This window comes from Aulonocara stuartgranti (assembly GCF_965226115.1).
Source record: "Aulonocara stuartgranti genome assembly, chromosome: 18".
Classification (NCBI taxonomy): Eukaryota; Metazoa; Chordata; class Actinopteri; order Cichliformes; family Cichlidae; genus Aulonocara; species Aulonocara stuartgranti.
In genome coordinates, this window is record NC_138954.1 from 10,893,012 (window position 1) to 10,904,327 (window position 11,316).

Genomic DNA, 11,316 nt, shown 5'->3' on the forward strand with positions numbered 1-11,316 from the left:
GTTTAGAGTAGTCTGAAGGCTGATTATTCTCTTCTGCGCAGACCTCAGTATGTGAAACTTTGTAAAAGATTCCTTACAAAATGACACAGTCTCAGAAAGGTCACAAACACAAAAAGCTTCAGGCGTCTGTTTGATCGCTTTCTAATAACACTGATTCTGCTCCCTGTAGGGTTTTGGGTATCTATCTTCCCATCAGGCAGTTTTTCTATAACTTGATTCATCCAGAGTACAGCGCAGTCACCGACGTCTATGTGCTGATGTTCCTCGCTGACACGGTTGACTTCATCATCATTGTGTTTGGATTCTGGGCATTTGGTGTAAGTTTTGAATTTATCTGCAGAAGAAAATGACAGTGTTCACCTCAAGTGACAACAACAATTAGAATTTTGTTACGTGACTTAATAAAACTGACTTTTATGTTTACCTTTTCCTTGTAGAAACACTCAGCGGCGGACATCACATCATCGCTGTCAGAGGATCAGGTCCCGGGAGCTTTTCTCGTCATGGTGTTGATCCAGTTTGGCACCATGGTGGTGGACCGGGCCCTCTACCTCCGAAAGTCTGTTATGGGCAAGGTTATCTTCCAGGTCATTCTGGTCTTTGGTATCCACTTCTGGATGTTCTTCATCCTGCCAAAGGTCACAGACAAGTAAGCGCTTCATCTTAGCTCACGTGAGAGCTGAGATGAATCATCCTAATTAATTTAAATGATAAAATACATCTGACAGCATGGCGTCCAATATATTTGTGCATTTTTTTTTTTATTTTGCTCTTCAAAGTTAGAAAACCAGCTGCATTCTTTTTTCAGTTCAACAGCTGTCTTTGTTTTCTTCCTTTCATAGACGTTTCAGTGAGAACACAGTCGCTCAGATGTGGTATTTTGTCAAGTGCATCTACTTTGGGCTGTCAGCCTATCAGATCCGCTGTGGTTATCCCACCCGTGTTCTGGGAAACTTCCTCACAAAGAGCTACAATTATGTCAACCTCTTCCTGTTCCAGGGGTGAGTTATGCAGAGAGAGTTTCATTTCTTCCAGCTGGACAAACATGTCCAAGGCCCTGCTAGCTGCTGCTGCTGGTGCTGGTGAAGCAGAATTGCAAGGAGAATTGTATAGAAACATAAGCATTGGTTTTCGCTCTAGTTATGTTATATTTGATCAGTTTAGCATTTAGAATTTAATTCATTAATGCAGCTGAAACGGTAAGCACTAACATTAAATTTATAATAGATTCATAACAGATCTCTAAAATATGCTGTTTGGATACTTCGATTTATGAGCTTATTACTATATGCATTATTATTACTTATTTGACTGCACAGCTAGATCCAAAGATGTATTAGCTTGTGTTTTAGACTGACCTATTGCTAGCTGGTACTTTCAGCTGCTTCTGTATTTCATCGTCTCTCACCCTTCTGCTTTTTCTTTATTTATCTGATCAATGTGTCTAACATTACATGGTTCACACTGCCTGCCTTGCTGACAGAAACAGAGAGAGGGAGAGAGTTTGCATGTGGAGCCTGCGTGCATGGAAGCTGCAGAGAGAAAGAGAGAGAGCTTGCATATGAGAAAGTTGTGCCTGATGTGTAGATTTTGCACAGCTCTGTTTGCTGATTGAGTTCACCGTTTACCAGCAACAAGAAAATCACCATCAGGCCACTGGGAAGGCCTCCAGATCATGTGTGAACTAAAAAATATGAAAGTCAAGCTATGCATAAAAGGGTGTGAAATTAATAAACACAATACTTTTTCTACCTAATCTATATCCACTTTTCCGCACATCTATAATTGATAACAAAAAATTCATTATTTTTTGGCTAAACTGAATGAAAGAGGAATCTTTGGTGTTATTTCTTCATCATAAAAAAGCCACAAAAATGGGTTTTATTCACTTAATAGCAATTTAATGTGTGTTTTAAAATACATGGCGGGTTACCAGCAAAGAGAAGGGATGTCTCGAAGGAGAGGATGAGCCCAGCAGTGTGAAAACAAATACAGTGCACTGCTGTTTCTTGTATGGTCATGCCGACTTTAATACAAAGGACTGAAACCACACAAAACTATGACTACTATTTAAAATAAAAAATGTATTTAAAATTACAAAAAAATATTTCTAAATCTTTGCATATTGTTTAAAAGTAAGTTATTTAGTGAATTGAAGCAACAGTTGTTGTAATTTGATGCTATATAAATAAAATTGAATTAAATTAAATTGAGTAGTTCCAAAATACTCTACATGTGAAGGCTATGCGCTATGGTTTAAATTCAGGAAGCTAAATAAGTTTGGCATGTATGCTGTAGACTAAAGGAGTATCTTGTTATATAGGCAATAATATCATGAGCTTTCACATTATGCCAGATTAATAAAGAAGATATGTGGTTTTCAGTTTCCGTCTAGTACCTTTCCTGACGGAGCTCCGAGCCGTGATGGACTGGGTTTGGACCGACACTTCGCTGTCTCTGTCCAGCTGGATCTGTGTGGAGGACATCTACGCTCACATCTTTATCCTGAAATGCTGGAGAGAGTCAGAGAAGGTGTTTATCATCGTGGCACTAGTGTAGTGTAAAAAAATCTGTTTCAGGGCCAGTGTCTGTCATGTTGGAATTTAAACTGAAATTTACTTTTGTGATTTATGGAGGTAAATCTTATATATATATATATATATATGTATATGTATATATATATATATATATATATATATATATATATATATATATATATATATATATATATATAGTGAAAAATTTGTGCAGAGAGAAAGAGAGAGAGAGAGAGAGCTTGCATATGAGAAAGTTGTGCCTGATGTGTAGATTTTGCACAGCTCTCTGCATTTGTAATAACAAAAGTGAAAATATCTTTATTCACTGCTCTCTCGTAGTTGTTACCCAGTCAGTCTGAAATATATCCCTCCATGAAACTTTTTGCACATTTTTACTTTTACAAATTTGTCAAAAAAAATTGCGTTGACTTTGTTGTTAAAGCAAAGGATCAGGGGGAATTCTGTGTTACGTTCTCCATCTAATACCAGTAACTTATTTCAGTGTCCTCTCTGTCATCCTTCTGCAGAGGTATCCCCAGCCACGAGGCCAGAAGAAGAAGAAAGTGGTGAAGTATGGGATGGGAGGAATGATTGTGGTGCTGCTGATCTGTATAGTATGGTTTCCGCTGCTCTTCATGTCCCTCGTGAAATCTGTGGCTGGAGTCGTCAACACTCCGCTGGATGTCTCGTTTGAAATCACACTGGCAGGCTTTCAGGTGTGGACACAATTTCTTATATAAAATCATTGGCACCTCTTTTCACAGGTCCTTTGTCAAATGTCTAGAGGTAACATTTATGGTTATGTGGTACCTGTGGACTGAGGGAGATATTTTAGTGTATTTAGGGTGGAGGATTTAATGTAGTGTGTTTGTATGTGTGTATCAGGCATAGTTTCACAACAGTTACTGCACATTAATCTGTATGAATAAATTAAGTTCACCAGAAACAAGTGCTTGGTTTAAAATCATTAGAGGTGTATTCACCTTTAACTAGACTTTTTTCAAAACGTTGTCTTTCCACAGCCCATCTTCACCATGAGCGCGCAGCAAAAGCAACTGTGGCATGTGACGGAAAAGGAATTTCGCAACTTTGTAGAATATTATAAGAAGAAAGATGTAAGTATACGAAATCAAATACAAATAGAAGATCATAATTTACAAACCATAATGTGTTTTCAATTTGAGAAATAAATACTTTTTTATCTCTGATGTAAAGTAGTTCCCATATAATGCGAGTAGTTCTTTCTCTACTAAAGTACCATAGACAGTAAAAAGGATCGACGTAACAACGATGATGTCATCAACTGGTTTTGGAAGCTTATTTTACGTATTGACTGAGAAGGTCAAGGCTAGCAAATTTGGTTAGCAAGATCCATCCATACCCTTAAATCAGGGGATAAATTTTTCCTGAAGGAAACAAAAAGATATGTACTAATATTCAGTGGAAGATTATAGTTAGATAGTTGAATTATAGTTGAATCTGAAACAGTTTTAACAATCAACAGTCCATTTGTGTATGTGTGCATGTTGACCTTAATTTAAACTTGCTTAGCTGACAGATTATTGGTTTAGTGCGACTGAATTATATTTATTCCAATTGTTTGATTTTGTGTTTGGATTAGGACGCCATGCAGTGGCTGGAGAGCTACATTAATGAGGACCTGATCATTGCTCAATTGAAAGGCAGCTCCAACTCTCTGTGGACCATCAGTCCGCCCAGCAGAGCTAGCTTGATAGAGATGTTGAACTCTACTGAGGATTTCTCCATCACTGTGTCCTGGTCTGTGCAAAGGTACGCAGGGACAAATGTGTTTCCAGATAGCTAAAACTTTATAATAACTGTTAGTAAAGGGTTAATTAATAAGTAATAAAATTTAAGTTATTTATTTTATCATCATGAAACAAAAAAGATAATTATTAAAGAGCATCGACATCACATTACAAGTAGTGTATGACCAAAGACGTAAGATCAATGACATTCTGGCAAAAGTGCAATAATCACCTCAACTGGTGCCTATCAATGTGGAAGAGTAGCTGCTCTACTCGGAGTCCCTTCCAAAATACTACAGTCCTCACCCCATCTCTAAGGGAAAGGCCAGCCTTCAGAGCACATGTTCCCCTATAGAACTGCCGGGCTTTTACCTGACACCTTTCACCTCAGAGGAGCAACCTTGTGTCCAGTCTATGCTCTGTCTGTTTATATGGACAGAACCCAGGGTGACCAGCTTTTTGTGTGCTGGGCTAAAGCACAAACTGTGCCTCTCCCACTGGATAGTAGGAGCAATTGCCGTGGCCTATACTAACAGGGGTCTTCAGCCTCCTGCTGGCCTGGGGCACGTTAGGGGTCCCCACTACAACCTCATGGGCTCTTTTTAAATCAATTTCCATCCAGGAGGTGTGTTCAGCTGGATGCTGGCCCTCACCTCACACATCTGCACATCTGTTTTACAAGCTAGATGTGACAGCACTTAACCTGGTGCATTCAGCCCTCAGTGTAGGTTCTTCCCAGGTGGGAGCGTCTCCTCTGTGAAATGTTATTGGGGGACAGTTGTCTTCTTAACAGGCATGTCTCGGAATCAGGGAGTCAGTATTTCTCCCACAGTGAGAGATGAAATAAATGCTGTGAAAGAGAACATAAGGTTATGCTCATGCTACTCAAGAGAACCGGGGACCACCCTCCTTGCTATGGAAGTGAGGAAGAAGTGGACTTGTTTTGAATAACATATGACAATGTCAGCCTATTATATAGGGAGGGCCAAGCCACTCCTGACACTGGAGTCACTCAGCCATACATACACATTCATCATACCTTGTTGTCAAAGTTTTTGACCCATAGACATCAGCAAGGGCTAGTTAAATTGTCCCTCATTCACAAGACTTCTCCTCAGTCTACCAGCTTTGTTGCAAATCTGCTTTTTCATAATAACCCCAATTGCCTTGCTTCGCATCGAACAACATTTTAATTTTAAATGTAAAGATACAAATTCCTTAAGCATAATTTAAGTATGTTTTTTCTCCTTTAGAAACGCCAGCCTGGGAGCCAAGGCAGAAACAGCATCTGGAAAAAAAACAAGGTTGCTTACAACCAAAGACGAAAACATAAAACAGGACCTTATAGATCTGTTAAAAGATGAACGTAACATAACAGAAGTGTGAGTATAGTATCAGCCACACATTTTCTCTTTACTCTTTGCCAGTTTGTGTTCTCTAGTAACCAGGAGCTGCTAAATGTTCCCCCTCAGCTAAATAATTTTCCCTCTTATTTTCGAAAGTGCCAATTAAAATTTTATGGCTGTACATAAATTAAGTATGGAGAGTATTAGTAAAGCAAGTCCACAGTGACATGTGAAGACAGGTGTCACTTATATGCATTTATTTAACATAATGACTGGAAACAGGGGCAAAACTAACCTAGCAAACAATAAAACCTAACAGCACTTAGTGGTAGCATATTTTTCAACTGACTGGTGTGTTTTGGAGCGAGACAAGGTCTTTTTAAATATAACATAATCTGTATATAAAAGATGGACGAAGCCATGCTGACATCATCCGTTGGTTGTGAAGCATCAATGGATGTTTGTTTTTGTCAGAAAATGTATTAAAATGTGCAAAAAGACAACTTCTTTAATCGATAAACAGTTTGGTGTGATTTGGTTATAAGTGACGAATTCTGGGAAAAATATGTGAATATGTGATGTTTGCTTTGTTAGACTGAAGTGGATTTACAAATCTGTTAAAAAGTAAACATTTTTACAATTAGTAAGGCACGCCTCTATAACATACAAAACCATAATATAATATAATCATTAGAATTGTTATAATATTTATAAAATATTAACTTGCAAGCACTTACAGCTTTTCTTTTCCTGCAGGACACTAACAAATGTTTTCCCTCGCTATGTTCGAGCACCCAGCGATGTGGAGTCCAAACCCGTTGAAAGCCTTTACAGAGGTGACCGAGTATTTGTCACTGTGTACAGAGTGTTAGAGTGATGTGAATTTTTCATCCTTGTTATTTGATTTGGTAACAGTAAAGAAAAAAAATAGTAAAGATGCTCCATCTCAATAGGAGATGTAGTAGATTAGAATTTCTGACTATTAAATATCAAAACATATTCATGCTTTTCAAAAAGTACATAAGCCATTTTATTTAATGGGTGAGTAAATTTCTTTAACATCAATTTATATACTTACTTTTGATGGACAAAGCTTTTGTATATTTTTTTCCAAAATAAATCTGATTTAAATTTTCTGACAAAACTTCTTTATTTCTTTATCGTAGAAACGGACGGTCGCCCAGAATATTATGACATTAAGGTGAAATTGAAGAGAGCTAATGACAGCAATGATAAAGAATGGTGGATCGTCCATCAGACAGAGCCTAGCAAGACCAATCTAACCAATCTAAAGTCTGCAGGCCTGGAACTGTTCGTATTCAGCGACCAAGTCAGCCCGCCCAGTTTGGGCTTTCTAGCTGGATATGGGTACGTGGTTTGTGATATTCTGTTGTGTATTTCAGTGAAATGTTTGTGTTTATATGTAAAAAATTATATTATGAAAGTTACTGAAAATTGTACAGCCAGTGGGTTAATAGCAGTTATAGCAGAAATAAAGAATAATGAGAGGAGTCACAAGATAAGTAAGGATAGGAACTGATGCTTACTGATTGAAACTAATCTGACTGATTAATTTCATTTCATATCAGACTATTTTAATGTATTTAAAACCAGTTTGAATGTTTAGTTAAAGACACTGACACAGAATAGGCAGACTGTGTTGGTGGACTATATTTGCTTCACTGAGCTTTTGTTACCAAATTGTCACATTTCCCTTTTTTCATGCGAGACACACCCTTATCAGCAATAAATGAAATATTACATGTTTTACATTCATTTCTACTATGCGAGATTTGTGAATGTTACTTTGACATGTATAAAATACCTAATGTTGTTCATAACTGGAGGCGGTCTCTTATTCGAAAGTGAAAAACATTTTTTAAAGATATCTAACAAAAAGGTAACTAGAATTGTTCTTGGTTCGTTTGATTTCTCATCCAAGAACCTTCTTGAGTGAAGTTGAAGCAGTGCATCATGGGAAGCCCCCAGCAGCCTAGGCTTATTGCAGCATAACTAAGGGAGGATTCGCCTGAGTTCTTTTTTATGTGTATATGATACAAAATCAAAATGTAAAGACAAATGACCAAAAATGGGGTTACGGCTGGATGCTGATGAGACAGCGTGGGATCGATTCATATACTTTTTCTTCACAAAAATTAACCGAATCCTTTGGCAGTTGGGATACAGAACAATCAAATTATTTTCTTAGAATATCATAGAGAAGTACAGCGTTCACAGCTTTTGTCAAATATCATATGTTTTACCTTTTTGATACATTATATTTGGATTTCTAGTCAGGGAAATAAGAATTTAAAAGAATCCAAAATCTGAATGTTTTCTTCTTCTCCTTCCTGTTTAGTATCATGGGCCTGTACGCCTCTGTGGTTTTGGTCATCGGCAAGTTTGTGCGCGAGTTCTTCAGTGGCATTTCCCACACCATCATGTTCGAGGAGCTGCCCAACGTGGACCGCATCCTCAAGCTGTGCACCGATATCTTCCTGGTGCGAGAGACGGGGGAGCTGGACCTGGAGGAGGACATGTACTCTAAACTCATCTTCCTTTACCGCTCGCCAGAGACTATGATCAAGTGGACTCGGGAGAAAACTCAGTGAGGGAAACTTTAATGAATGAAGTTGAATCAGATCTTTTCAGAGACACTGGATAGTCGCTCTGTTGGTGTGAGCAGCTATTTTAGCCTCCAAAGCAAATGAAGGCCAACTTTATCCTCGTCAGCTGAGCTCGGGCGGCAGTGATACAGTGTTAGCTCCAAAGGGAAACACCTTTTTATTTGGACTTATAAACTGGGGTATTTTTTACTCATTAATGACAACCTTGACTGTCACAATTAATAAATTTGAGCACAGATTTCCAGGTGCTGTATTTATCTTGCAAAGGTTTTGCCTCCAGTGGATAAAATAAGCAGGCGGTTTTCAGTTCGAGGTGTTTAGGCGCAATTTTCCTGAAATTAAAAGACAAAAAGTCCCTAATTTCTCTTCACATCTGTCCCTAATATTTTCAAAATCGCATGGTAGGTGGAGAGAAACAGTAACTGGCTGCAGCATTACTCTTTAAGGGCTTCCCACTGACAAATAAGTGGACAACAACGACCACACAAGCACAATCACATATTTTACCAACTGGAACGTTTGGATTTTGAGACTGTGCAATGCTGAGCTGCCGTTCCTATAAGATTTTTAAGAATGTGGAGCAAGGGAAATTTGACTTTCAGACATCACGATTACTTTTTTTTTGTTTTTTTAAAGAAATGTCAGAGGCCACTCTGGAAACAAAATGCAAAACAAAAGATTACCAGACAATCTTTACTTGCCTTATTTTGTTTGTATGAGAAGAACTGAAACTCTTACGAACTACATACCTTTCTCAGGAAGAGCTGTTTTCACAGATAATCATTGTATGTTACGGTAATATGTAGGCTTTTGTGGATCTTAAAAAACATGATATTGTAGAAAAGACGAGAACTATTTAAATGGCATGAAATAAAATGTGGAAACTGTTCGGAGTTTTACTGCACAGTGACACAGTTAAAAGCTGTATTAAAGAAGGACTTTTTTCCTGCAGAGATTGACATTTTTTTGTCATTCATCAACATTTTGAATCATCTGCAAGCCGGTTTGAGTCGAGAGCAGCAGAGGTCTGGTTTTCTACATCAGGGTAATGTGCTTCGGGCGGTAGACTCTTTGACTTGTGGACCTCGCTGGCACCCACAGCTGTGCATCCAGTCATCAAAGAAGAAACACACAAAGGGCTGAGACTTGGAGCCCTTTGGTCCAAACTATGCATTAGAGGACATTTAGCATGAGTGAAAACCTTAATTATTGCCATGACTAATTTGCAATACTTGTACATAGGGGTTACATTAAAGGGAAAGGTCGCAGGGGAATGAAATGTGAAAATTGAACTTGTATGTTAAGGCAATGTCCAAAAATCTTCAAATAAAACATGTGGAAAGGTGTGGCGTTTTTTGCACTCGGCTGTTGTGTGTGTGTGAAGATGGTCTGTAAGTCTGGGGGTCACATTAGTGGGTTTTAACAGGATTGTGATGGAAAAGAGCTGCAACATGCGTGGCTTGGACCCCCCCCCCCTTAAATTGTAGCTTCTCTTGCTTAATTTCATTTTAGCATATCAGTTTCTCTCTTTTGATTTGTGATAATTTATTTTTTTATTGTGTGTCATGACAATTCTCCAAAGTTACAGTCCTGTAGTTCATGGTAAAAATGGGTAGTGGAAGATAAAAGAAAAGAGATAATAATGGGACAGATGACTAAATAATAGGATATTTTATGAAACGTGTGTTAGAGGTAAGTATACAGTGCACTCACGATGTTTGAAACAAAGACAATTTTTTGTAGTGTAATTTTGCAACTGGAGGCCGCAGTTAAGGTGTAGCAAAGCAACTCCAGGGTGGAGACTTCTGGCAGATATCGGCTGTAAAGAGTTTGTTTTCAAACATTAAAAAATACTCTTTAAATTTATGTTAGTTTGTCCCATTATTTTAATGGGAAAAAGTGTGTAAAAATGACTGCAATTCTTAAACAGCTCGTGCAAAATTGTTGTATAATCCCTTGAATTAGAGCTGGAAGTCTCCACTTTAATCATATTGATTGATTTACAATTAACTGTAATGGTGGGCAAAGGCAAAACTGCAAAAGGGCACTGTACATGTGTTCTGTATCTATGCACACTGTCCTGCAGAGTTACAGTGAGAAGATATGGAGATACAGAGAAGAGTTAGTCCTTCTCCTGATTTCCTTTTTGTGTGTGTATGTGTTTATCGCAGTTAAATTTTTCAGATCATCAAACAAATGTAAATATTAGAGAAAGACAACACAAGTCTTGCCTACTGCACCCCCAGTTAGAGATACACCAGAGTTCATTTCTGCTCTAACCACACCCAGGCCTGATTACTGCCACACCTGTGCTCAATCAAAAAATCAAATGGAGCAGACTCAAAAGCCAGAAATCACGCTGCATTCCAAAGAAAACTCAGGAACTGAGAATGAGAAACAACATAATTAAGATCTTTCAGTCGTAAAATGTTATAAAGCCATTTCTAAAGCTGTGGGACTCTAGTGAACCTCAGTGAGCGCCATTATCCACAAATGGCGAAAAAACTGAACAGTGGTGATGCTTCGCGGGAGTGGCCGGCCGACCAAAGTTAACCCAATAGTATAGCGAAGACTCATCCAAGAGTTCACAAAAGACCCCAGAACAACATCCAAAGAACTGCAGGCCTCACTAGCCTCAGTTAAGGTCAGAGTTTATGACTCCACCATAAGAAAGACACTGGATGAAAATGACCTGCATGGCAGAGCTCCAAGACAAAACCCCCCACTGCTGAGCAAAAGGAACATAAACCTCGTCTCAGTTTTCCCAGAAAACATCTCGATGATCCGCAAGACTGAAGGGATCTTCCGAAGCTGAACTCTTTTGAAGATTTGAGTCCCGTTACGTCTGGCGTAAAACTAACACAGCATTCAAAAAAGAAACATCATGCCAACAGTAAAATACGGTGGAGGTAGCGTGATGGTGTGGGGCTGTTTTGATGTCTCAGGACCTGGAAGACTTGCTGTGGTAAATGGAACCATGAATTCTGCTGTCTACTAAAACATCCTGAAGGAGAATGTCCAGCCATCTGTCCATGAC

At 38.5% G+C, this 11,316-nt stretch overlaps 1 protein-coding gene across 6 annotated transcripts in view; it reads left to right on the forward strand.

Moving 5' to 3' along the window:
- Nucleotides 1–9,625, forward strand: part of piezo2b (piezo-type mechanosensitive ion channel component 2b) — a 91,981-nt gene extending 82,356 nt beyond the window's left edge. For all 6 annotated transcript variants that reach the window (XM_082512933.1, XM_082512929.1, XM_082512928.1 and 3 more), the window contains 11 exons: nt 170–317; nt 438–649; nt 843–1,001; nt 2,385–2,532; nt 3,065–3,253; nt 3,560–3,652; nt 4,159–4,328; nt 5,560–5,688; nt 6,409–6,488; nt 6,819–7,020; nt 8,012–9,625. In XM_082512933.1, the coding sequence (XP_082369059.1) occupies nt 170–317; nt 438–649; nt 843–1,001; nt 2,385–2,532; nt 3,065–3,253; nt 3,560–3,652; nt 4,159–4,328; nt 5,560–5,688; nt 6,409–6,488; nt 6,819–7,020; nt 8,012–8,264 (1,783 nt within the window). In that variant the 3' untranslated portion in view covers nt 8,265–9,625. The remainder of the gene's footprint in view (nt 1–169; nt 318–437; nt 650–842; nt 1,002–2,384; nt 2,533–3,064; nt 3,254–3,559; nt 3,653–4,158; nt 4,329–5,559; nt 5,689–6,408; nt 6,489–6,818; nt 7,021–8,011) is intronic.
- The last annotated feature ends 1,691 nt before the right edge of the window (nt 9,626–11,316 follow it).